Raw genomic sequence first — 27,423 nt, 5'->3', positions numbered from 1 at the left:
GCATCAGGAGATGACCAACAAAAATCATGAAGCCTCAATGAGAAATTTAGAAGGGCAGATTGGGCAACTGTTCAAGCAAGCAGTGATTGAGAGACCAATAAGTTCACTCCCAAGTGATACCATTCTGAATCCCAAAGAAGAATGCAAAGCTATTCAATTAAGGAGTGGAAGAACCTTGGTGAATGACAAAGAAGCCAACAAGAAGCCTATGGAGAATGACAAGATCATTAGCAAGCATGATGAGGTCAACAGCAAGGATGAAGCTGTACTTAACAAGAATGATCAAGAGAAGCATAAAGAGAAAGATGAGCAGCCACAAGAGTCAAGGAAAGGAAAGCAAGTAATGGAGGAATCATCACAAGGACAGAGGAAGGAAGTGAAAACTTACACACCTCCTCTGCCATATCCTCAAAGGCTACAAAAAGAACTCAAGGATCAACAATTCCCCAAGTTCCTTGAGGTCTTCAAGAAGCTGGAGATTAGTATCCCACTTGCTGAAGCATTAGAGCAGATGCCTCTATATGCAAAGTTCTTGAAGGAGCTCATTAACAAAAAGAGAAGCTGGCATGATAAGGAAATTATTATGCTCACTGAAGAATGTAGAACTGTGATCCAAAGGGGTATTCCACCAAAGCTTAAAGATCCAGGGAGATTTGTGGTTTCATGCACCATAGGCAAGATGACATTAAAGAAAGCTCTCTGTGATCTAGGTGCTAGTATCAACCTGATGCCCCTCTCAATGATGAGAAAGCTTGCCATAGAAGAAATCAAACCTACCATAATGTCATTGGATATGGCCGATAGATCAATCAAGACACCCAATAGAGTTGTGGAAAATCTATTAGTGAAGGTTGGAGAATTTATCTTCCCTGCAGACTTTGTGATCTAGACATGGAAGAGGAAGGAAACAACTCAATTATCTTGGGAAGACCATTCTTAGCCACAGCAAGAGCTATTATTGATGTAGAAAAGGAAGAAATGATCTTCAGGGTGCACAATGAGCAAATGGTCATCAATATTTTCAAATCAATGCAACATCCCCCTGAGCAAGAGAATTACATGAGAGTGGATATGATAGAAGGTTTGGTGGAAGAAATATTAGAAGCCAATTATCATGAGCAACAGGAAGAAGAAGGGGAAGGAGATCAAGAGACAATGGAAGAACAAATAGCTAAAATTTCCATTAAGAAAGAGGTGGAACAAGACAAGACAGAGGAGGTGCCAAAACAAGAATTAAAGCTTCTACCTATTCATCTCAAGTATGCATTTCTTGGAGAAGCAGATACCTTACCAGTAATCATAAATTCCTCTCTGAACATAGAAGAAGAAACAAAGCTCATTGAAGTGTTGAAAGCTCACAAGACAGCCTTGGGTTGGACGATTGATGATATCAAGGATATAAGCCCTGCCATCTGTATGCACAAAATTATATTAGAGGAAGATTCAAAGCCTATAGTTCAACCCCAGAGAAGGCTCAACCCAACTATGAAGGAGGTGGTTCAAAAAAAAGTCATGAAGCTATGGAATGCGGGGATAATCTTTCCAATCTCTGATAGCTCATGGGTGAGTCCGGTTCAAGTTGTACCAAAGAAGGGAGGAATGACAGTCATCATTAATGAGAAGAATGAGTTGATCCCCACCAAGACAGTGACTGGGTAAAGGATGTGCATAGATTATAGAAGATTGAATGATGCTACAAGAAAAGATCATTTTGCTCTCCCATTCATCGACCAGATGCTAGAAAAATTGGCTGGCCATGCCTATTATTGCTTCCTGGATGGGTACTCTGGGTACAATTAAGTAGTGGTGGATCCCAAGGATCAAGAAAAGACTTCCTTCACCTGTTCATTTGGAGTTTTTGCTTACAGAAGAATGCCCTTTGGTCTGTGTAATGCCCTTGCAACTTTTCAAAGGTGTATGCTTTCTATATTCTCTGACATGGTGGAAAAATTTTTAGAAGTCTTCATGGATGATTTTTCTGTCTTTGACAATTCATTTAACACTTGCTTGCATCATTTAACTCTTGTTTTGAAAAGATGCCAAGAAACTAACCTGGTATTGAATTGGGAGAAATGCCATTTCATGGTTCCGGAAGGGATAGTTCTTGGGCATATGGTTTCAAGCAAAGGTATAGAAGTTGACAAAGCTAAAATAGAAATCATTGAAAAGCTTCCTATACATGTTAATGTGAAAGCAGTAAGGAGTTTTCTTGGACATGCTGGTTTTTACAAGAGGTTCATCAAAGATTTTTCAAAAATAGCAAAACCATTGAGCAATTTGCTAATAATTGATAATCCTTTCATCATTGATGACAATTGCAAGCATCCCTTTGAAACTTTAAAGAGAAAACTCATTACAGCACCAATTATCACACCTCTGATTGGGAATTACCTTTTGAACTTATGTGTGATGCAAGTGACTTTGCAATTGGTGCTGTACTGGGGCAGAAGAAAGACAAACTGCATCATGTTATATATTATGCTAGCAAGGTGTTGAATGAAGCACAGAAAAATTATACCACCACTGAGAAAGAGCTATTGGCCATTGTATATGTATTTGATAAGTTTAGACAATACTTAATTGGTTCAAAAGTTATAGTGTATACTGATCATGCTGCTCTCAAGTATCTTATGTCTAAACAGGATGCAAAGCCCAGACTCATCAGATGGGTGCTGCTGCTACAAGAATTTGACATTGAAGTAAGAGATAGGAAGGGGAGCGAGAATCAGGTGGCAGATCATCTGTCAAGAGTGCCACAAAAGGCCAATCAAGATGTACCACAACAAGTGAATGAGAAATTTCCTGATGAACATCTTTTCCAAGTTCAACAAGCAACTTGGTTTGCTGACATAGCAAACTACAAGGTGGGAAGAAAGATCCCTCAAGAACTCTCCAAGCAACAATTGAAAAAGCTACTCAATGAAGATAGAAAGTTTTTAAGGGATGAACCATTTTTGTTCAAATGATGTCCGAATGGAATGATTAGGAGGTGTGTCCTTGAAACTGAGATGAGAGACATATTGTGGCACTGTCATGGTTCAGCCTATGGTGGATACTTTGGACCAGAGAGAACAGCTACCAAAGTACTGCAGAGCGGATTTTATTGGTCAATCATCTTCAAGGATGCCAGAGAGTTTGTTCACCAATGTAATGAATGCCAAAGAGCTGGAGGATTAACAAGAAGAAATGAGATGCCTCAGAACTACATCCTAGAAGTGGAGCTATTTGATCTTTGGGGAATTGATTTCATGGGCCCATTTCCTCCCTCTTACTCTTTCAAATACATTTTGGTAGCAGTGGAGTATGTCTCAAAGTGGGTAGAAGCAATAGCCACAACCACATGTGATGCACGAATTGTCCTTCAATTCCTGAAGAAGCACATTTTCACTAGATATGGAGTGCCTAAGGGACTTGTCAGTGATGGCACTACAAGAAAAAAGGCCTATGGCCACGCTTTTTTTTGCTACGCTTTAAAAGCGTGGCCAAAAGTGGTCAATGGCCACGCTTTTGTGAGGGTGGCGACTGAATAGAGATTTAGCCACGTTTTTTCTTGCTACGCTTCAAAAGCGTAGCGAAAAGGGTCAATGGCCACGCTTTTATAAGGGTAGCAATTGATTCGAGATTTGGCCATGCTTTTCTTTCTACGCTTAAAAAGCGTAGCCATAGAGAGAAATAGGCACGCTTTTAAAGCGTGGCGACAGAATTTTGTTATAGGGTCATTTTAAAAGCGTGGCCGTTTCCTCTAACTCTTTTGGCACGCTTCAAAAGCGTGGCCAAAAGGTTTCCATAAAAAAAAAAAGAATTTCAGAGAACTCCTTTCAAAATTACTAAGTTACCATTGCAATCCACCATCTACTCTTCCAAACTTTAACTTTCTCCTTCTCACAATTGCCCTAACACATTCAGATCAGATAACCCTAAGCTTACACACGAAGTGACAATTGCTCTCTAAGCCCTCCAAATCAGACAACCCTAACCTTGTCTTCATTGTGCCTCACCATGAATCCCCTAACCGCGATGAGGAACATCAGATCAAAGAACCCCTAACCTCTCTTTATTGTGCACTCCCCAAAGAACATCACCGGCGCGCGCGATACCTCTGTCGGCAATCCCTCTTCCGGCTCGTAACCCTCCTTTAAGTTTCTTCTCTCTTCTCTCGACACTCTCTCCCTCAAGCTCACTGTGGCTCACCTCTCTCACGCCTGGTCTCGCCGTCGACCCCTCTCTCTCCGGTTTCACGCTTCTCTTACGCCCGTTTCGGACTTAAGCTCCTCGCGCTCTGTCAGCACCGTCGCAAGCTCTGTCGCGCTCTATCACCATTGCAAGCTCGTCTTCTTGCGTCGGCCGTCAACGCTTCCTTCGTCGTGAGTTGGTCCTGGGTAGGTGAGTTTCAGCTTCCTTTGGCCCTGTTAAGTCATCAGTATATCTTGGATTTGTTGCTGAAATAATGATTCTGCTAATTTAGTTTTGCTGTAAATCATATTCCAAGAATTGAAGTATAAGTTTTTGTTGCTGAAAGTTATTATACTTAAATTTGTTGTTAAAAATGATCAATGGGCTAAATTTGTTGCTGCTAAGTTGAATTGTTGCTGAACATATCGCTGAGCAATTTTGTTGTTGTTAGATAACGTCACTGTTCTTTTAAGTAGCAAGTAGATTTAAACTCTATAATGAAACCAGTGGGATTTATTTTAAAAATTACAGTTTTTAATATATGAATGTTATAAAAGTGTATGAGTTGGTTGTGGCTGTGTTGTGTTGAATGTGTTAGTTAAATTGACTTTTATTGTTAAAAAATGAACTAAGTTGCTGTCTTCTTGTTAAGGTTGGTAAATTAGGAACTGGGAGGATGAAATTGAGTTAGATGGAAAAGTGATTGAATTGAGTTACCGCGGCTCGTATCCCTGGTGGCAATTGCTGAGAGAAAGTGTAGAGAGAAGCCCAGCCAGAGCTTCATTGCTTTATCTGCCTTTGTTCCTAGTATAATGTTTCATTTCAAATAAATAAAATGAAGATAAAGGCTGCACCATGACAAAAATCAGTTTGGAACAGTATATTAAATTCTCTTGGTCATTGTTTGCTCCTCTGTCTGTACTTTTCAAGATGGATTGCATCTTCTAAATTATCACTTCTATTGCAATAGTTAATATTCTATTATTTGGTTTTGCATTGAAATATTGCCTCAAATTAATGATTCTTTAAGCTGATGTTTCTGTGTATGTTATATAGCATTCTAATACAATTGAGCTGGATATTTTATATTTGCTAACTTGTTTACTTTGTTGTTTCAGGTGTTCACTACTATGGCATTCATCTTGTTCGCTGAAGAGAATGTTGACATTGCTGTTGTTGAGGTAAATTATCTATTTTCTTCACTGGCAATTGCTTCAGGCAAACCTGCTATTAAGTTATTGTTCTGATTTTGTTGCTTCTATGTTGCCCCCCCACCAAAAAGTCTTGAGATTATATTGGCTTTGTCTAAGCCAACATAATGGATAGTTCTTGATAGTGTTTAATTGTTAATATTGTCTTTATTTTAAAAAATTTAAACCTAAAACTGTGAGATGGCCAAAGTCATAATGTTGTATCTTCATTTAATTCTACAGGCTGGTTTAGGGGGTGCTCGGGATGCAACGAATATTATATCCTCAGTTAGGTGTTTCTCTCCATGATCTTATTTTCTCAATAATAAGATATCTAAACTTGAAATGAAATGACATTTTTCTTGGAGACAAAACACGCTACAACTGCATAGATACTAAATTGAGGACTATTGACAAGGATACAATCCAATTCTTATGTACATTACTAAATGCAATAGTAGCTGTATTGAGATTATTTTGTCCTACTCCAATTACTCAATGCTCATTAAAAAGAAGCATATTGAAATTAGCTAGAGAGCTTTCCATCTTTGCCTTTAGGAACTGTCATTTGTTTAATCCTTGCATTCTATACGTAAAATAGACCAGAAATAGTTATTGATATGAAATATCCTTTCATTTATGTCTTAATTTAAAGCATAATAACATATTTTGAGATAAAAATACCCTAAAATGTATGCAAAGTGGCAAAACAGGGATCTTATGTTGCTGTGACAACTAAATAGGATTTCCTTTTTGTCGGATGGATTGGACCTATCTTCTATTGATTTAGATTTGTGTTAATGTATGAATTTTAAAATTTTATTCTTCATACATAAACACCAGAGCGAAATAAAACTTTTCTTTATATTCTTGGTACAAAGATATTTATCTTTTACAATTTTATTACCATTATGGACAATATTGTTTATCTTTTCTCTATATTCATGGTATGCCAATGGCTGCACTAATTTACTAATTTACTAATTTGTTTACTAATTTGAAGGATAAAGGCTGCACCACATACTCCACTTAGGCAGCGTGATGATCCTGAGGTGAATACCTTTCATATATTAGGTTGAAATTTCATAAAATGGATTGCATAACTAATGATTGGTTTCATTTCTTTTTTCTTAGAGAGGATCCATTTTAGAGAAACTTACAGAGGAGAACTTACGGGACTGGGAGCTTTTGCAAGACTTTTATCATTTTGTGAAGGTAACGGAGCTTGTATAGTTTCTTTTTTAGGTTGTTTGTACAATCAAGCATTACATTAATTTATCTTGGAAGCTCAGAGACAGGTAGGAGAGACATACCTAAATGAAAAGAGTTTAAGATCTCATCAAATTATCAGATTGGGTAGACCTCTGCATTGTCCATGCAATAAGCCCAAAATAAGTGGTTGTGAGGGGCATGCATATTAGATATAAAAGTATTTACATGCCTCTACTGAACAACTTAAGTTTTTGGAAAAGTTGCTTCAATGATAAATTTTACTAGTTTGAATGAATTGATATAGGTATTTGATTACAGGCTTATGATAGTTGTATGTTCTATTAGGCATTGAAAAAATTTGGTTTGGTTTTCGTTGTATAGGTGGAACTCATGCAATTCAAGGAATTCCAACAGGATTGGACTTGAAGAGTTATTCAGAAACCCCCATATAACCATCAAAGTTGTTTGAAGTAGTTGCTGATGACCTGCAGACACTCAACAAAAATCTTCAATCGGTAATTGATGCTTCTTCGAAGAATTCATGCTGTGTTCTGTGTTTACTCTATGCTGATATTGAACTGGAGCTGTTGCATTGCCTTTAACTTGACCAGAAAAAGATATGAACTTTGAATGGAATGAATTATATTTACTGTTCAATGATTCAACTCAATCAGTTCCCGCGTTCATTTTTGTTGACTTGTTAACTTTCATTGAAATCCTTATTTTGCTACTCTAGCCCTAATCATTATTATTATCTGCTGGTGTTGTTGCATTTGATTTTATTTTACTTTACAAACAGTAAATGTTTGAATTAATACTTAATGTATCTGATGACGATGCTCTAATTCTGATAGATTGTTGGTGCAAAAAATCCAGTTTTAATTTCTGCAACTGAGCAGATATTTAGCGCCGGTGGGAAGATGATGAGACCGGCTTTGGTGTTCTTGGTGTCACGGGCTACAGCAGAGCTACTTGGCTTGAAGTAAGCATAAATTGTCTCTCAATCGTGCACACACACATTATTTATAGCTTGAGAATGAAGGACATGCTCTATCTACTTTCTATTGATGATGATGAAGAGCAGTGTATTCAAATACCATGTTAATTTTTGGTTATCACTGCTAGTATTTAACAGATTATGGTGGTTGATGCTGAGGCATACACCTATGATGATGAAGTCATCAAGAAAGCTAAAGCAATGGGGAAGCCCGAAAATCCTGAAGAAGAAGCTATTGTGGAAACTACTAGAGCCATAAAACATCATCAAGAAAGCTGAAGCAATGGGGAAGCCCGAAAATCCTGAAGAAGAAGCTACTGTGGAAACTACCAAAGCCATAAAAGCTTCTCAGTTGTTGCTAAATGCCATTGAAATCCTGAAGAAGAAGCTAGATGCATGTTGTACGTCTCTGAGCACATAGTGGAGGCTGATGATTAGTTTGGTGAATTGGGTGCACATATGTGAGGAGGTTGATCAAAATTATTGTTAGATAGGATGGCAAAGTTATTGGAATTGTAACTCATGTATTAGGAATACAGTGTGTAGTTGTTATCATTTTTATTTTTGTTATTTTGTTATACTGTCATGTGATTAAACATTTTTTTTTGTGAAAGTTTATGTATGTTGGATTAGTGGATTTAAAATTATTGGTCATTATCTAAATTTTAAAATTATCTATTAATTTTGTAAGGTTTTATTACAAAGATTAAAAAAGATTAAAAAAAACTATAGGTTACTGAATAAAGTTTTTGCCACGCTTTAAAAGCGTAGCCATATTGTACAGCAATCATCAATTGCCACGCTTTAAAAGCGTAGCTGTATGTCTTGCTATTGGCACGCTTTAAAAGCATAGCTGTATCTCTCTCTATTGGCACGCTTGAAAAACGTAGCCATATGTCTCTCTATTGGCACGCTTGAAAAGTGTAGCCATATCTTGCTATTGGCACGCTTTAAAAGCGTAGCCATATCTGGCACATATGGCCACGCTTTTAAAGCGTGGCGATCTTTAAAAGCGTGGCAAAAAATAAAGTGTGGCGATAGGTCACCAAAAGCGTGGCGATAGAGCAACCGGCACCCTTGCAGTTGTGACCCTTTCAAAAGCGTGCCGATAGCTCAAAAAACGTAGCGAAAAGCTATCGCTACGCTTTTTTTGACTTTTCACCACGCTTTAAAAGCGTAGCAAAAGGCATGTTTTCTTGTAGTGCAGTGGCAGTCATTTCTACAATAAACAGATGGTGAAACTACTTCACAAATATGGGGTGATGCATAAAGTAGCCACACCTTATCACCCACAGACCAATGGCCAAGTAGAACTTGCAAATAGGGAGTTGAAGAGGATTTTAGACAAGACCGTGGGAGCCACCAGAAAAGATTGGGCTAGAAAGCTAGAAGATACACTCTGGGCATATAGGACAGCATTCAAAACTCCTATTGGAAAGTCTCCTTTTCAGCTGCTATATGGCAAATCTTGTCACCTCCCTATAGAGCTTGAGCATAAAGCTTTCTGGGCCACTAAACTCCTCAACCTTGATTCTCAAGCAGCAGGGGAGAAAAGGCTACTGCAACTAAATGAGTTGGATGAGTTTAGGCTAGAAGCTTATGAAAATGCTAAGATATACAAGGAAAAAGCTAAGAGGTGGCATGACAAGAAGATCTCAAAGAAGGAGTTCAAACTAGGACAGCAAGTACTCTTATATAACTCCAGCCTCAAAGTCTTCCCTGGCAAGCTCAAATCCAAATAGACTGGTCCTTACTTGGTGACAAAGGTTTTCCCTTATGGAAGCCTTGAATTGCTAGATGAAGCAACAAAGAGCCATTTCACAGCAAACGGTCACAGGGCAAAGCATTACTTGGGAGGCCAATAGGACAAAGAAAAGGAGGTTCAGAATTCTTCTTCTTCTTCTTCTTCATCTATTCTTTCTTTTATTGCTCGAGGGCTAGCAAAATTCTAAGTTTGGTGTGGTAAAAGCATAAGCTTTTTGTTTTTCCATTACCATTGATGGCACCTAAGACCGGAGAATCCTCTAGAAAGGGGAAGGGGAAGACAAAAGCTTCCACATCCGAGTCATGGGAGATGGAAAGGTTCATCTCCAAAGCCCATCAAGACCACTTCTATGATGTTGTGGCCAAGAAGAAGGTGATCCCTGAGGTCCCTTTCAAACTCAAAAGAAATGAGTATCTGGAGATCCGACATGAAATTCAAAGAAGAGGTTGGGAAGTTCTAACAAATCCCATCCAACAAGTCGGCATCCTAATGGTTCAAGAGTTCTATGCTAATGCATGGATCACCAAGAACCATGATCAAAGTAAGAACCCGGATCCAAAGAACTATATTACAATGGTTCGGGGGAAATACTTAGATTTTAGTCCGGAGAATGTGAGGTTGGCGTTCAACTTGCCAAACATGGAAGAGAACGCACGCCCCTACACAAGGAGAGTCAACTTTGATCAAAGGTTGGACCAATTCCTTATGGACATATGTGTAGAAGGAGCTCAATGGAAGATTGACTCCAAAGGCAAGCCGGTTCAACTAAGAAGAGTGGACCTCAAGCCTGTAGCTAGAGGATGGTTGGAGTTCATTCAATGCTCAATCATTCCCACTAGCAACCGGTCTGAAGTTACTATAGACCGGGCCATCATGATCCATAGCATCATGATTGGAGAAGAGGTGGAAGTTCATGAGATTATACCTCAAGAACTCTACAAGGTGGCTGACAAGTCCTCCACTGGCAAGGTTAGCCTTTCCTCACCTCATCTGCCACCTATGCAATTCGGCTGGGATTGACATAGAGGGAGATATCCTCATTAAAGAGGACAAGCCCATCACTAAGAAGAAGATGGAGCAAGCAAGAGAGCCCATTCATGGAGCTCAAGAGGCGTATGAAGCTCATCACCATGAGATCCCGGAGATGCGTCAAATGCACTTTCCTCCACAAAACTATTGGGAGCAAATTAACACCTCCCTAGGAGAATTGAGTTCCAATATGGGACAACTAAGGGTGGAGCATCAAGAGCACTCCATCATGCTTCATGAAATAAGAGAAGATCAAAAAGCAATGAGGGAGGAGCAACAAAGACAAGGAAGAGACATAGAAGAGCTCAAGGACATCATTGGTTCCTCAAGAAGGAAACGCCACCATCACTAAGGTGGATTCATTTCTTGTTCTTGCTTTCTCTGTTTTTCGTTTTCTATGTTATGTGCTTATCTATGTTTGTGTCTTCATTACATGATCATTAGTAGTAGTAACGATGTCTTAAAGATATGAATGTCCTATGAATCCATCACCTCTCTTAAATGAAAAATGTTTTAATTCAAAAGAACAAGAAGTACATGAGTTTTGAATTTATCCTTGAACTTAGCTTAATTATATTGATGTGGTGACAATGCTTCTTGTTTTCTGAATGTATGCTTGAACAGTGCATATGTCTTTTGAAGTTGTTGTTTAAGAATGTTAAATATGTTGGCTCTTGAAAGAATGATGACTATGAGACATGTTCTTTGATAATCTGAAAAATCATAAAAATGATTCTTGAAGCAAGAAAAAGCAGCAAAGAACAAAGCTTGCAGAAAAAAAAAATTAGGCAAAAAAAAATAAATAGAAAAAAAATAGAAAGAAAAAGCAAGCAGAAAAAGCCAAAAGCTCTTAAAACCAAGAGGCAAGAGCAAAAAGCCAATAACCCTTAAAACCAAAAGGTAAGGGCAAATAAAAAGGATCCCAAGGCTTTGAGCATCAGTGGATAGGAGGGCCTAAAGAAATAGAATCCTGGTCTAAGCGGCTAAACCAAGCTGTCCCTAACCATGTGCTTGTGGCGTGTAGGTGTCAAGTGAAAACTTGAGACTGAGCGGTTAAAGTCAAGGTCCAAAGCAAAAAAAAAAAAAGAAGAGTGTGCTTAAGAACCCTGGACACCTCTAATTGGGGACTTTAGCAAAGCTGAGTCACAATCTGAAAAGGTTCACCCGATTATGTGTCTGTGGCATTTATGTATCCGGTGGTAATACTGGAAAACAAAGTGCTTAGGGCCACGGCCAAGACTCATAAAGAAGCTGTGTTCAAGAATCATCATACTGAACTAGGAGAATCAATAACACTATTCAAAATCTAAAGTTCCTATAGATGCCAATCATTCTGAACCTCAATGGATAAAGTGAGATGCCAAAACTATTCAAGAGGCAAAAAGCTATAAGTCCCGCTCATTTGATTGAAGCTCTGTTTCATTGATAGTTTGGAATTTATAGTATATTCTCTTCTTTTTATCCTATTTGATTTTCAGTTGCTTGGGGACAAGCAACAATTTAAGTTTGGTGTTGTGATGAGCGGATAATTTATACGCTTTTTGGCATTGTTTTTAGTATGTTTTTAGTAGGATCTGGTTACTTTTAGGGATGTTTTCATTAGTTTTTATGTTAAATTCACATTTCTGGACTTTACTATGAGTTTGCGTGTTTTTCTGTGATTTCAGGTATTTTCTGGCTGAAATCGAGGGACTTGAGCAGAAATCAGATTCAGAGGTTGAAGAAGGACTGCTGATGCTGTTGGATTCTGACCTCCCTGCACTCAAAGTGGATTTTCTGGAGCTACAGAACTCGAAATAGTGTGCTTCCAATTGCGTTGGAAAGTAGAGTTGAACCAGAGTTGAACGCCCAAACTGGCACAAAAACTGGCAAATCTGGCATCCAGCGCCAGAAAAGGAGCCAAAACCAGAGTTGAACGCCCAAACTGGCACAAAAACTGGCGTTCAACTCCAAGAAGGACCTCTACACGTGCAACACTCAAGCTCAGCCCAAGCACACACCAAGTGGGCCCCGGAAGTGGATTTATGCATCAATTACTTACTTCTGTAAACCCTAGTAGCTAGTTTATTATAAATAGGACCTTTTACTATTGTATTAGGTATCTTTGATAAGTTGTATGCTATCTTAGATCACATTTGAGGGCTGGCCATTCGGCCATGCCTGGACCTTTCACTTATGTATTTTCAACGGTAGAGTTTCTACACTCCATAGATTAAGGTGTGGAGCTCTGCTGTTCCTCAAAGATTAATGCAAAGTACTACTGTTTTCTATTCAATTCATCTTGTTTCGCTTCTAAGCTATCCATTCGCACCCAAGAACGTGATGAAGGTGATGAATATGTGTGACGCTCATCACCATTCTCCCCTATGAACACGTGCCTGACAAACACTTCCGTTCTACATGAAAGAAGCTAGAATGAATATCTCTTAGATCTCCTAACCAGAATCTTCGTGGCGTAAGCTAGAATGATGGCGGCATTCAAGAGAATCCGGAAAGTCTAAACCTTGTCTGTGGTATTCCGAGTAGGATTCAATGATTGAATGACTGTGACGAGCTTCAAACTCGCGAGTGCTGGGCGTTAGTGACAGACGCAAAAGGAGGGTGAATCCTATTCCAGCATGATCGAGAACCGACAGATGATTAGTCGTGCTGTGACAGAGCATGTGAGCATATTTTTCACTGAGAGGAGGGGATGTAGCCACTGACAACAGTGATGCCCTTGCATAAAGCCAGCCATGGAAAGGAGTAAGACTGATTGGATGAAGATAGCAGGAAAGCAGAGATTCAAAGGAACAAACGCATCTCTATACGCTTATCTGAAATTCTCACCAATGAATTACATAAGTATCTCTATCTTTACTTTTTATTAATTAATATTCGAAAACTCCATTATCAATTTATATCTGCCTGACTGAGATTTGCAAGGTGACCATAGCTTGCTTCATACCAACAATCTCCGTGGGATTCGACCCTTACTCACGTAAGGTATTACTTGGACGACCCAGTGCACTTGCTGGTTAGTTGTATCGAAGTTGTGAACCATGGTATTGGCACCATGTTTTTGGCGCCATTTCCAGGGAAAGAAAGAGCCATGAATTTTACATAATCAAAGTGTAATCACGATTGCGCGTACCAAGTTGCTCACGTTGCCAGGGATTGTTTGAGCCTGGACATCACAATTTCGTGCACCATCAGCTTATCTTCGAGGGAACCGCCTTTATCTCTATAGGCTTGGATTGCCTTTGGATTTGGGTCGTGTTCCTCTATTTGGGCCTTTTACTGGGCTTTTCTGTCGATTTGGCCAAGCTCTTTGAGAAGAGGTTGGATAGCCTGACCTGAAGAGGTCGGTCGCTTTGTTACTGAACATCCCGGGTCGGATAGCTCGACCCAGAGTGTGAACAGTGCCCCTGCTCGAGCTCGGTCTTTCTTTTTAAGGTCGAGTCCTAGTTCTTAAGACTTCGATCTTTCTCTAGTGAAGCCAAACTCGAGCATTTGTCGACTTCTTTCTTTGCATAATCTTCCTTTTTTGAATGTGGAACGTTTTCTTCTGAAAGCGCGCGCTTTTGTATTAGCGCTCTGTTCTTGGGAACGTGCGAGGGTTTAATACCTTCATTAATTGGTTTTTAATTGCCCCATTTCTCTCAGCCTCTTTATTTTGAATTTCATATTTCAGAAAAATAGTTTCTCTTCTCCGTAACCTCGCTGTTCTTTCTCTCTTTCTGTTTTTTGCCTGGGGTTTGTTGCTTTCGCCTCTTTCCTTGCGACATTGCTTGGTTATTGTTTCCTTCTGGCTGTGAAAGAGGGGTGACTCTGGATTTCGCCTTCTGTTTCCTACTTTTGTGAGGCTTTCTATTCGAGGGGTGGCTCTTCCTTCTGTCACTTCTTCTCTCAACCTTTCTTCAGGGTTTTCCCCTATTTCTCCAGGTTTGGCTTCTGTTCTCTGCTGCTTTTACTTTTTGCCTTCGGTTTTTTGATAAAGCTTTGATTTTTTGTTTGAAATGCCTACTGGAAAATCTGAACCTTTTTGCGCTTTTATGCTCAATTTGTTGTGATGCATGTTTCTGGCATTTCTTCTGATTGATAGAGGTTTTATTTGTTTGCATGTTCTGTTTCTGACTGTCGCCTTCGTGTTTTGGAATTTTTGGGTCGATGAACTGTTTTAATAATCTTTTGAAAAAATCTGCGTCTTTTGAAGCTTTCTTTACTGATAGACTTTGTAGAAGTTGATGTTCTTTCTTATATTTGCTTTGTCTTTCTCTTCGTGTTGTTGTTTGTCTGGAAAAAGGGGGGTTTTTTCTTTGTCGAGAGTTTTTTGTTAGCCTTGTAGATTTTTCCTGAGTCTTTGCTCTGTTACTGCCTCCAAAGGATGCCCCTGGACCTTGTCTTGGGGTTTTCCTTTCTATCTCTTTTGCATGCTTGAGTCGTGCTCTGCTATGGGTTGTTTTTGACTTTGTCCAAGATGTTTGGGTTAGTAATCTATTTTCTTCTTTTCTTGCTGTAGAATTAGTTGACCTCATGTCTTCTTGCAAGAACATTGTTGAGACATCTTCCCAAGTCCCTGAGGGCATGGCTGATTGGGTGGATTCGATGGTTCTTTTATGTGTTTCTTTGGTTAATTCCGAATTTTGTCAGCAGCTTAGACAATTTCATAGGGTTTGTAGTAGTGATAGTGAGGAAAAGAATTATGAGCTTATACCCCCTACTTCTGAAGAGAGAGTTTGTTTCTCTACTCAAGTTGCTGGAGACCGTCCTTTTTTCTATGCATACGGTTTCTTTTTTGGCCAGATGAGCATCACCATTCCTTTTACTCCTTTTGAGACCAATCTGTTGTGGTCTTGCAATGTAGCTCCATCCCAACTTCACCCCAATTCTTGGGGATTTATAAAGATCTTTCAATTGTTGTGTCGTGGACTTGACGTCCCTGCTTCACAATGCGTTTTCTTTTATTTGTTTGTCTTGACAAAACTTGGGGTAGTGAAGAAAAAGACTGCCTGGGTTTGTTTCCGAGCTTCGCAAGGGAAGAAAGTTTTTTCTATGTATGACAAGTCGTTTCGTGATTTTAAGAACTATTTCTTCAACGTCCGAGCTGTTGAAGGAGCTCGGCCCTTTTTTTTGGATGAGAATGATGAGCCCATTTTTCCTTTAGAGTGGCAAAAGAACGTTGTTGTGTCGAGGTATTCATGGGAGATATTGGACGAGGTCGAGTAGGCCTTTGTGACTGTGTTGGAGGAGAATTGGGGGGAGCCTCCCTATCTTGATACCAAGAAATTCTTAGGGGACCCCTCACTTCTCTGAGATGAGCTGGGTAGTGATCGATTTCCTTTCTTTGTTTGTCGATTTTATTTCCTGCAAGCTCTTTTTCAGATTTGTAACTTGATTTCCCACTGTTATGTGTTGCTTGCAGATATAATTAAAAATAATAAATATATAAAGGCCTTTAAGAGGGCCAGGAAGGCTTCTGCAGCCCAAAACGTCTCGGCCAAGGAGGCCGGGGAGGGGTCATCCCAAGTTCACTCGAACCCGGCCGTACCGAGCTCACCCGGGGCGAGAAAGGTAATCCCTACTCCCCGATCTTCTGATCTACTTTTATCGTAGCTATCCCTTCTGCAGTTGGGAATTTCATGCATAGATGTGGAGTTGAGACTATTACACCGAGTTGATTTAGTGTTGTCCGACCTATTAGGGCATTGTAGGTGGAACTCACGTCGACCACGATGTAGTCTATCTTGAGTGTTCTGGATTGGTTTTCTTTTTCGAAGGTTGTGTGTAGTGGGACATATCCCAGTGGTTGTACTAGAGTGTCTCCCAGTCCGAACAGGCTGTTTGGATATGCTCTAAGTTCTTTATCTTCCAAGTCGAGCTTGTCGAAGGCAGTTTTGAATAAGATGTCGGCGGAGCTCCCTTGGTCTATCAGTGTGCGGTGGAGATTTGCATTTGCCAGTATAATGGTGATGACCATGGGATCGTCATGTTCTGAGATGATACCGGATGCATCTTCTTTGGTAAACGTAATTGTAGGGATGTCGGGTGCTTCCTCCTTTCCTTCGACATGATATACTTCTTTGAGATATCTTTTGCGAGATGATTTGGAGATTCCTCCTCCTGCAAACCCTCCGTGTATCATATGAACATGTCTTTCTGGTGTACGAGGTGATTGCTCGGTTCGTCCAACTGATGAGATATTTTGGTGAAAAATAAATTTCTCCCAAAACACACAAATCTAACCGGCAAGTGTACCGGGTCGTATCAAGTAATAAAAACTCACGGGAGTGAGGTCGATCCCACAGGGATTGAAGGATTGAGCAATTTTAGCTTAGTGGTTAATTTAGTCAAGCGAATCAAGAATTGGTTGAGTGTTTTGTGACTTGCAGAAATTAAATTGCATTGAAGTAAAGAGAACAAGAAATAAATTGCTGAAACGTAAAGAACAAGAAATTAAATGGCAGAAACTTAGAGTGCAAGAAATGTAAATTGCGGAATCTTAAAGTGCAAGGAATGTAAATTGCTTGAAATGTAAAGGGGATTGGGACGTGGATTTGCAGTAATTAAACAAGGAAAAGTTAAATTGCATCAAACAGAAGAGTAAAAGGGAATTGGGATTGGATCGGATCTTATAGCAGAAAAGTAAATGAACATGGAAAGCAAGAAAAATAGAATGTAAATTGGAGATTTGGATCTCAGGACCCAGAGACTAGAAAATCAAGTCTAGATCTCAATGCCTTCCTAGATCCAACAAGAACAATTGCAAAGAAAATGTAAATTGCAAAGAAAAGAGATGAAGAGCAATTAACAGAAAATTAAATTCAATTATGCAGTGAGTAAAGCAGAGAGATCCAAGATTGAGATTGAAACAGAATTTCTTCAATTCTTCAATCCAAGATCCAAGACAAGTGTAATTGAAATTGAAAGCAATAAAACTAAGAGATTAAAGTTCACTCAATAACAAAAGCTTTCCGAAAACTATTATGAAAATTCCAAAAGGAAAGCTCTCCGAAGAACTTGAATTCTATCCTATTTATACACTTTCTTCAAATGATCTTCAAGCCTTGAGTTGGGCCTTTGCTCTTGGTGGAATTGGGTTAAAAGAGGCCTTGGTTGATTGCTCTTGAAGTTTGAAGAAGAACCAAAGTGAACCAATTGAACCGGGTTTGAGTTTTGCAAAAGTTGGACCAAAAGTTGGAGCTAAAGTTAGGGGTCTAACTTTGGCTCCAACTTTTCATAGCAGCCCACAAAACTTGCTGGTATGAACGTTGGTGCCAACGTTAGGGGTCTAACTTTGACCCTAACGTTGGCCTTGCCTTGTGTGCTAGTGGCGCCAACGTTAGCCACCAAGTTAGGGGGCTAACGTTGGCGCAAACTTTTGCTCCTCTTCCTTGAATTTTCATGTGCCAACGTTAGCCTCCAAGTTAGGGGTCTAACGTTGGCGCAAACGTTGGTGCCCAGGGGAGAAATTCATGTGCCAACGTTAGCCTCAAAGTTAGGGGGCTAACGTTGGCGCAAACTTTTGGTGCCCAGGGGAGAAATTCATGTGCCAACGTTAGCCTCAAAGTTAGGGGGCTAACGTTGGCGCAAACTTTTGGAGCCCAGGGGAGAATTTTCAAGTTCCAACGTTAGCCTCCAAGTTAGGGGGCTAACGTTGGGGCTAACTTTTCAACCAAAAGTTTGTGCAAAAGTTTGATGCTAACTTTAGGTCCAGCTTCTTGCTTCCTGGTTCAATTTCACTTATTCCATTGTCTTCTCTTTACTCCTAGCTATTCCTTCTTGCTTCAACCCTTCTCCAAGCTTTCTTCACCTATAATTAATCAACCAAACACATCAAAGCTATGCTCAAAATCATGAGATATTCATTCTTTCACAATATGCAACAAATATAGCATAAAACCTCATGAAATGGCATGAATTCATATATGGTTGATTCAATCAAGGGAAACATGAAAATCTACTCAATTAGCTTGCTTGTAGCTCAAGAAAGTGCATAATTCTAATGAAAACAAAAGAAAAAGACTAGTTAAAATAGGCTAGGATGACTTGTCATCACAACACCAAACTTAAAGCTTGCTTGTCCCTAAGCAAGAAAAGATTTATTGAGAAGAAAGAATGAAATGGAAGAGGATGTTCATGCTAGCAGAGTATTATTGATAGTTCATGGGGTTTTGTGTGGATATGCAAATACTCACTTCTTATTGACTCCTAGGCCTAGAAAGTCTCCTTCAAGCTTCAAGTGACATACTGCTATGACCTCTCATTATTCCTTTATCCTTGGCTATTACTTTGTTCATAAGCTTTATTTGAGTGTCATGTGTAGCAAGTTCATTTTCTTTTCTTTATACTTGACACATTATTCACCATAGACACTTGGCTCACATTCCTTCTTAAAACATTGATGCCCAGCACCTCTTTGGGTTACTAAATGCCTTGTAGTTAGGTTGCTCTTGATAGTGGACTTTCAGCTGATGATCCCGGATTAGTTAACCCAAGTCACCGAGTGTTGAGGCACTCCTAAGAGCTTACTAATCCAAGCAGATCCTAGTATAAAGACATCACAGGCATATATTTCAAAGTTCAAGCTATTGGTGTCCAGCTTTGTTTCTTTTTGTTTCCTTTTGTTCTGCCATTTTTTGGCTATCTTTTTTTTTTTTTTTTTTTTTGTTTTTCTTTCTAACCAAGGAATTTAATTCAATTGAGATTCCTAGACAGTAGGCCACTCTTTACTTAGAAGGAGATATCCTAGCTCTTTATCCACTAAAAGTGAGCTATTATACAATCACACACATACCACCACTTACTTTTATTCCACTTCTATCTAACAGAAACCATTTTACTTCACATTCAAACTGTTCTTTTATTGAATTTAAAGATGCAGGGGACAACACATGCTTCTTGTCAAGTGAAAGTAAACACACAAGCATACACATAGACTAATTTACTTGTTCTAAGGGAAGTTTGAATCTAAATGAACACTTTATCAAGACATCAATCAAAAATATTTCCCAACAGTAAAGGTTAAGTATAGATACAACCTATTTGTTTGCATTTCTTTTGTTCTTCTTTCTGTTGTGCCCCTTTTTGAGTCTTTATGCATGGGACCTTCAATTGGTGGTTAACTCCCACTTAATTCCTTGCTACTTCTTCTGATTCAACAGGTTAACTCTGGGCAAACTTTTGTGTCCTTGCTAAAGGTTATGATATTGGGACTAAACAAAAATAGTTAAGTTGTTGAATAATCTGTTTGATTGCTTGGAACTAGCAATGTGCAGGAAGTTAGAATGAAGTTTTGGTGGAACACCAAACTTAGCATCTTGCATTCTCCCTTCGATTGTTTTTGGTGTGCAACACCAAACTTAGCTTCTTGCAATACATAGCAGTTATCCAATACTCTTATTGAAAAAGTTATGAAAAGAAAACTACCTCCGGTTGGGTTGCCTCCCAACAAGCGCTCTTTTATTGTCACTAGCTTGACATCTTTCAATTCTTTTTAAGAGGGCTGTAGGTGTTGAACCTCTTTTTCCTTATCCAATTGTCCTCCCAAATACAAATTTGCTCTGTGACCATTTGTTGTGAATTGATTCTTTGTTGCCTCATCTAGCAGTTCAATACTCCCATAGGGAAAAACCTTTGTCACCAAGTATGGGCCAGTCCATTTAGACTTCAGTTTGCCAGGGAAAATTTTAAGCCTCGAATTATACAGGAGCACTTGCTGTCCTGGCTTGAATTCCTTCTTTGTGATCTTCTTGTCATGCCACTTCTTAGCTTTCTCCTTGTATATCTTCGCACTTTCATAAGCCTCTAGTCTAAATTCATCCAACTCATTTAGTTGTAACAACCTTTTTTCTCCTGCAGCTTGGGATCAAGGTTGAGGAGTTTAGTGGCCCAAAAAGCTCTGTGTTCAAGCTCTACAGGGAGGTGGCAGGATTTGCCATACAATAGCTGAAAGGGTGACTTGCCAATAGGAGTTTTAAAAGCTGTCCTATACGCCCACAATGCATCCTCTAGCTTTCTAGCCCAATCTTTTCTTGTGATTCCCACTGTTTTCTCTAGGATCTTCTTTAATTCTCTATTTGCAAGTTCAGCTTGGCCGTTAGTCTGAGGATGTAAGGTGTGGCTACTTTGTGAATTACTCCATATTTGTGAAGGAGTTTCTCCATTTGTTTGTTGCAAAAGTGACTACCACCATCACTAATAAGACCCTTGGGCACTCCATACCTAGTGAAGATGTGCTTTTTAAGGAATTGGAGGACGATCTGTGCATCACAGGTGGTTGTGGCTATGGCTTCCACCCAGTTTGAGACATACTCCACTGCTACCAGGATGTATCTAAAAGAATAGGAAGGAGGAAAAGGCCCCATGAAATCAATTCCCCATAGATCGAACAATTCTAATTCTAAGATAAAGTTTTGAGGCATCTCATTCCTTCTTGTTAATCCTCCTGCTTTCTGGCATTCATTACATTGGTGTACATATTCTCTGGCATCCTTGAAGATAGTTGGCCAATAGAAGCCACTCTGCAGTATTTTTGCGGCTGTTTTTTCTGGGCCAAAGTGTCCACCATAAGCTGAACCATGACAATGCCACAAGATGTCCCTCACTTCACTTTCAGGAATACACCTTCTGATCACTCCATCAGAGCATCTCTTGAATAAGAAGGGTTCATCCCATGAAAATTTCCTTGCTTCGTTGATCAACTTCTTCACTTGTTGCTTAGAGAATTCTTGCGGTATCTTCCTTCCCACTTTGTAATTTGCTATGTCAGCAAACCAAGGTGCTTGCTGGATCTGCAGAAGGTGCTCATCTGGGAAGCTTTTTGACTTGTTTCATGTGGTAGCCTTGACAGATGATCAGCGACCTGATTTTCAGTGCCCTTCCTATCTCTTATCTCAATGTCAAATTCTTGTAGGAGCAGTATCCACCTGATGAGTCTTGGTTTAGCATCCTGCTTTGACATCAAATACTTAAGTGCAGCATGATCAGTGTAAACCACAACTTTGGATCCTATCAGATATGATCTAAACTTATCAAATGCATAGACTACAGCTAGCAACTCTTTTTCTGTTGTAGTGTAATTTCTTTGGGCCTCATTCAACACTTTACTTGCATAATATATGACATGATGCAAATTTCCCTTCTTTTGCCCAAGTACAGCGCCAATTGCAATGTCACTTGCATCACACATGAGTTCAAAAGGTAATTCCCAATCTGGAGGTGTGATGATTGGTGCTGTTGTGAGTCTATTTTTTAAAGTTTCAAATGCATGCTGGCAGTTTTCATCAAAAACAAAAGGGTTATCAAGCATTAACAGATTACTTAAAGGTTTGGCTATTTTTGAAAAGTCCTTGATAAACCTTCTGTAAAATCTGGCATGCCCCAAGAAACTTCTAACAGATTTCACATTAATTGGTGGAGGGAGTCTTTCTATGATCTCAACCTTTGCCTTATCAACCTCTATCCCTTTTCTTGAAACTTTATGGCCAAGAACAATCCCTTCGGGTACCATGAAATGGCATTTCTCCCAGTTTAAAACCAAATTAGTTTCTTGGCACCATTTCAAGACAAGAGTTAAATGGTTTAGGCAAGCATTGAAATTATCACGAAAAACAGAGAAGTCATCCATGAAGACTTCTAAAAATTTTTCGACCATATCAGAAAAAATGGAGAGCATACACCTTTGAAATGTGGCAGGGGCGTTGCAGAGCCCAAAAGGCATCCTCCTATATGCAAAAACTCCAAATGGACATGTAAAGGCAGTTTTCTCTTGGTCCTTGGGGTCCACCACGATTTGATTATACCGAGAATATCCGTCCAAAAAGCAGTAATAGGAATGGCTGGCTAACCTTTCCAGCATCTGATCAATGAATGGGAGAGGGAAGTGATCCTTCCTGGTGGCATCATTCAATCTTCTATAGTCTATGCACATCCTCCACCCAGTCACTGTTCTAGTAGGGATCAACTCATTCTTCTCATTAGTGATGACCGTCATCCCTCCCTTCTTTGGTACAACTTGAACCGGGCTTACCCATGGGCTGTCAGATATTGGGAAGATTATCCCTGCATTCCACAACTTCATTACTTCCTTCTGGACAACTTCCTTCATTGTCAGATTTAGCCTTCTTTGTGGTTGAACCACTGGTTTGGAATTATCTTCCAAGAGGATCTTATGCATACATACTGCAGGGCTGATTCCCTTCAGGTCATCAATGGTCCATCCTAAAGCATCTTTATGAGCTTTGAGTACGTCAAGAAGTTCTCCTTCTTCCTTCTTTGTCAGGGATGAATTAATGATTACTGGGAAGCTCTCCGATGTGCCAAGGAATGCATATTTGAGATGGGTGGGTAAAGGTTTCAGTTCTTGTTTTCGCACATCTTTATTGCTATCTTGTCTTTCATCTTGCTCAGTGAAGGTCTCAGCCACTTGTTCCTCTGTTGCCCCTTGATTTCCTTCTTGCTCTTGAAAATTTTCTTCCAATGTTTCTTCCACCAAACTGTCTATCATATCCACTCTTACGTAATCCTCTTGCTCAGGAGCGTTTTGCATTGATTTGAACACATTTATGATCATTTGTTCATTATGGACCCTGAAGGTCATTTCTCTTTTTTCTACATCAATGATGGCCCTTGCTGTGTGTAGAAATGGCCTTCCCAGAATGATTGAGTCATTTCCTTCTTCTTCAGTGTCCAAAATTACAAAGTCTGCTGGGAAAATAAACTCCCCAACCTTCACCAACAGATTCTCCACAATTCCATTGGGTGTCTTGATTGATCTGTCAGCCATGACTAGTGACATCCTGGTGGGTTTAAGTTCTTCTATGGCAAGTTTTCTCATCATTAAGAGAGGCATTAAATTGATGCTGGCACCCAGGTCGCAGAGAGCCTTGTTGAGAATTATCTTGCCAATAGTGCATGAGACTACAAAGCTTCCCGGATCCTTAAGTTTTGGTGGAATACCCCGTTGAATCACAGCACTGCATTCCTCGGTGAGTAATATGGTTTCCCTTTCAAGCCAACTTCTTTTCTTGTTGATAAGATCCTTCAGAAATTTGGAATATAGAGGCATTTGCTCAAGTGCTTCAGCCAAGGGAATATTGATTTCCAGCTTCTTAAAAATCTCAAGGAATTTGTGAAAATGCTGGTCTTTAACCTCTTTGTTAAACCTCTGGGGATATGGCAGTGGAGGTGTGATGCTTTTTCCTATTTGCTGCTGCCCCTGAGCTACTTCCTTTGAGCTATGTGGCTGGTTGTCCTTCTCTTTGAGTTTCTCAGTGCCTTTGTTTGGCATCACAACTTGCTTCTTAGCCTCATCTGCCTTTGTTTGCTTCTCATCCTCCGTTGGTTCTTTGATGTTCTCTGCTTGCTTCTTTGTAGTGTCATTGTTGCTTATCAATGTTCTCCCACTCCTTAATTGTATTGCCTTGCATTCCTCCTTGGGATTTGGAATTGTGTCACTGGGAAGTGAGTTTGAAGATCTCTCAATAGATACTTGCTTGGAGAGTTGCCCCATCTGTCTCTCTAGGCTCTTCAGGGAAGCTTCCTGATTCTTGGTTACCATTTCCTGGTGTTTCAATATTTTGTCTATCATGGCCTCCAAGTGAGTGATTCTTTGGGCTTCAGGTGATACTTGAGGTGGGTTATGAGATGTGGGTGGTGGATGGTAGGCATTTTGGTTGGTGGGTTGGTTATTAGATTGGTATTGGTTGAGGTTGGGGTAGTTGTTTTGAGGTTTTCTGTAGGGGTTTTGGTTAGTCTGCTGCTGGTTGTGATTTTGGTTGCTTCTTGGGTTGTGTTGGTTTGAGTTCCTCTGCCATGTTTGTTGGTTTTGGGTATGGTTATCTCCCCATCTGAGGTTTAGGTGGTTTTTCCAGGATGGATTGTATGTATCACCATACACTTCATTTGGTCCTTGGTTGTGCATATACTGTACTTGCTCTTGTTGTTGTTCTTCTTGAGTTTCTTCACTCTGTCCCCATGTGGTTGATGGTTGGCTGGTGTTAACTGCTGCAACTTGGAGGCTATCAATCCTCTTGGTCATTTGCTCAAATTGTTGTTGAATTTGCTGCTGCATTAATTTGTTTTGAGCCAGGATTGAATCTACTTCTTCTAGCTCCATTACTCCTCTCCTTTGTGATGGTTGGCGGCCTCTTTGATGAGCAAAGAAATATTGGTTGTTGGACACCATATCAATGAGTTCTTGAGCCTCTTCTGCAGTTTTCATGAGTTGCAAGGAACCTCCAGCTGAATGATCCAAAGCTTCCTGGGATTTCAGTGTTAAGCCTTCATAGAAGTTTTGAAGCTTCTCCCACTCATTAAACATGGCAGGGGGACATTTCCTTATAAGAGCCTTGTACCTCTCCCATGCCTCATAGATGGGTTCGGCCTCCATTTGTGTAAATGTTTGTACCTCAGCTTTTAACCTTATAATCCTCTGAGGTGGATAAAATTTTGCAAGGAATTTGGTCACCAAATCATCCCAGTTGTTAATGCTGTCCCTTGGAAACGATTCCAACCATTGAGTGGCCTTGTCCCTGAGAGAAAATGGGAATAGCATCAGTTTGTAACTGTCAGGGGGCACTCCATTTGTTTTGACAGTGTTGCATATCCTCAAGAAAGTGGACAAATGTTGGTGTGGGTCCTCAAGTGGTCCTCCACCAAAGGAGCAGTTGTTCTGAACCAAAGTGATGAGTTGTGGCTTGAGTTCAAAATTGTTAGCATTGACATTTGGAGCCAAGATGCTGCTCCCACAATGTCTAGGATTTGCAAAGGTATAGGAAGCCAAAACTCTCCTCTGGGGTGGGTTGCCATTGTTGTTGTCTTCTCCACCTGGTGGATTGGTTAGATGTTCCTCCATCTCTTGGAATTCTTCGTCTGATTCCTCTTCTCCAACAATATTTTTCCCTCTTTCAGCTCTTCTTAACCTCCTGAGAGTTCTTTCGTCTTGTTCATGAAAATTGGGTATGGTTCTTCTTGTACCTGACATACAAGCAGAGCATGAGAAATGCACAAAACCAGTGACACTTCAATTTACTGCCAGATTGAAGTGTTAGTTAGTTTAAGCAAAAAATCAAACAGTTAGTGTGTCAGTCAAAAATTAAAGAAAAAGTGCTTGATCTAGATCACCACCTCACTTAATCATTGTCAATCTAATCAATCCCCGGCAACGGCGCCAAAAACTTGATGAGATATTTTGGTGAAAAATAAATTTCTCCCAAAACACACAAATCTAACCGGCAAGTGTACCGGGTCATATCAAGTAATAAAAACTCACGGGAGTGAGGTCGATCCCACAGGGATTGAAGGATTGAGCAATTTTAGCTTAGTGGTTAATTTAGTCAAGCGAATCAAGAATTGGTTGAGTGTTTTGTGACTTGCAGAAATTAAATTGCATTGAAGTAAAGAGAACAAGAAATAAATTGCTGAAACGTAAAGAACAAGAAATTAAATGGCAGAAACTTAGAGTGCAAGAAATGTAAATTGCGGAATCTTAAAGTGCAAGGAATGTAAATTGCTTGAAATGTAAAGGGGATTGGGACGTGGATTTGCAGTAATTAAACAAGGAAAAGTTAAATTGCATCAAACAGAAGAGTAAAAGGGAATTGGGATTGGATCGGATCTTATAGCAGAAAAGTAAATGAACATGGAAAGCAAGAAAAATAGAATGTAAATTGGAGATTTGGATCTCAGGACCTAGAGACTAGAAAATCAAGTCTAGATCTCAATGCCTTCCTAGATCTAACAAGAACAATTGCAAAGAAAATGTAAAATGCAAAGAAAAGAGATGAAGAGCAATTAACAGAAAATTAAATTCAATTATGCAGTGAGTAAAGCAGAGAGATCCAAGATTGAGATTGAAACAGAATTTCTTCAATTCTTCAATCCAAGATCCAAGACAAGTGTAATTGAAATTGAAAGCAATAAAACTAAGAGATTAAAGTTCACTCAATAACAAAAGCTTTCCGAAAACTATTATGAAAATTCCAAAAGGAAAGCTCTCCGAAGAACTTGAATTCTATCCTATTTATACACTTTCTTCAAATGATCTTCAAGCCTTGAGTTGGGCCTTTGCTCTTGGTGGAATTGGGTTGAAAGAGGCCTTGGTTGATTGCTCTTGAAGTTTGAAGAAGAACCAAAGTGAACCAATTGAACCGGGTTTGAGTTTTGCAAAAGTTGGACCAAAAGTTGGAGCTAAAGTTAGGGGTCTAACTTTGGCTCCAACTTTTCATAGCAGCCCACAAAACTTGCTGGTATGAACGTTGGTGCCAACGTTAGGGGTCTAACTTTGACCCTAACGTTGGCCTTGCCTTGTGTGCTAGTGGCGCCAACGATAGCCACCAAGTTAGGGGGCTAACGTTGGCGCAAACTTTTGCTCCTCTTCCTTGAATTTTCATGTGCCAACGTTAGCCTCCAAGTTAGGGGTCTAACGTTGGCGCAAACGTTGGTGCCCAGGGGAGAAATTCATGTGCCAACGTTAGCCTCAAAGTTAGGGGGCTAACGTTGGCGCAAACTTTTGGTGCCCAGGGGAGAAATTCATGTGCCAACGTTAGCCTCAAAGTTAGGGGGCTAACGTTGGCGCAAACTTTTGGAGCCCAGGGGAGAATTTTCAAGTTCCAATGTTAGCCTCCAAGTTAGGGGGCTAACGTTGGGGCTAACTTTTCAACCAAAAGTTTGTGCAAAAGTTTGATGCTAACTTTAGGTCCAGCTTCTTGCTTCCTGGTTCAATTTCACTTATTCCATTGTCTTCTCTTTACTCCTAGCTATTCCTTCTTGCTTCAACCCTTCTCCAAGCTTTCTTCGCCTATAATTAATCAACCAAACACATCAAAGCTATGCTCAAAATCATGAGATATTCATTCTTTCAGAATATGCAACAAATATAGCATAAAACCTCATGAAATGGCATGAATTCATATATGGTTGATTCAATCAAGGGAAACATGAAAATCTACTCAATTAGCTTGCTTGTAGCTCAAGAAAGTGCATAATTCTAATGAAAACAAAAGAAAAAGACTAGTTAAAATAGGCTAGGATGACTTGTCATCACAACACCAAACTTAAAGCTTGCTTGTCCCCAA

The 27,423-nt window shown here is 39.7% G+C and overlaps 1 protein-coding gene across 1 annotated transcript; it reads left to right on the top strand.

Moving 5' to 3' along the window:
• The first annotated feature begins 5,303 nt into the window (after positions 1–5,303).
• On the top strand, positions 5,304–7,851 carry LOC148555596 (uncharacterized). The gene is made up of 6 exons (XM_088490665.1): positions 5,304–5,354; positions 5,607–5,656; positions 6,367–6,415; positions 6,498–6,578; positions 7,430–7,513; positions 7,711–7,851. Exons 1-6 carry the CDS (start codon positions 5,304–5,306, stop codon positions 7,849–7,851), a joined length of 456 nt encoding a protein of 151 aa, XP_088346791.1.
• The last annotated feature ends 19,572 nt before the right edge of the window (positions 7,852–27,423 follow it).

This window comes from Arachis ipaensis, chromosome B6, assembly GCF_059453495.1.
Source record: "Arachis ipaensis isolate K30076 ecotype BB chromosome B6, ASM5945349v1, whole genome shotgun sequence".
Lineage (NCBI taxonomy): Eukaryota > Viridiplantae > Streptophyta > Magnoliopsida > Fabales > Fabaceae > Arachis > Arachis ipaensis.
The sequence above is the reverse complement of the archived record's forward strand: the minus strand, read 5'-3'. Positions and strand labels throughout refer to the sequence as shown.

What these genes read in the sequence shown, in the direction of transcription:
- LOC148555596 (XM_088490665.1), top strand. Translation starts at nt 5,304, where the DNA reads ATGGCATTCATCTTGTTCGCTGAAGAGAATGTTGACATTGCTGTTGTT. An exon ending in ACTTTTATCATTTTGTGAAG is followed by an intron (nt 6,579 to 7,429) that starts GTAACGGAGCTT and finishes TAATTCTGATAG; the next exon opens with ATTGTTGGTGCAAAAAATCC. An exon ending in AGATGATGAGACCGGCTTTG is followed by an intron (nt 7,514 to 7,710) that starts GTGTTCTTGGTG and finishes AGTATTTAACAG; the next exon opens with ATTATGGTGGTTGATGCTGA.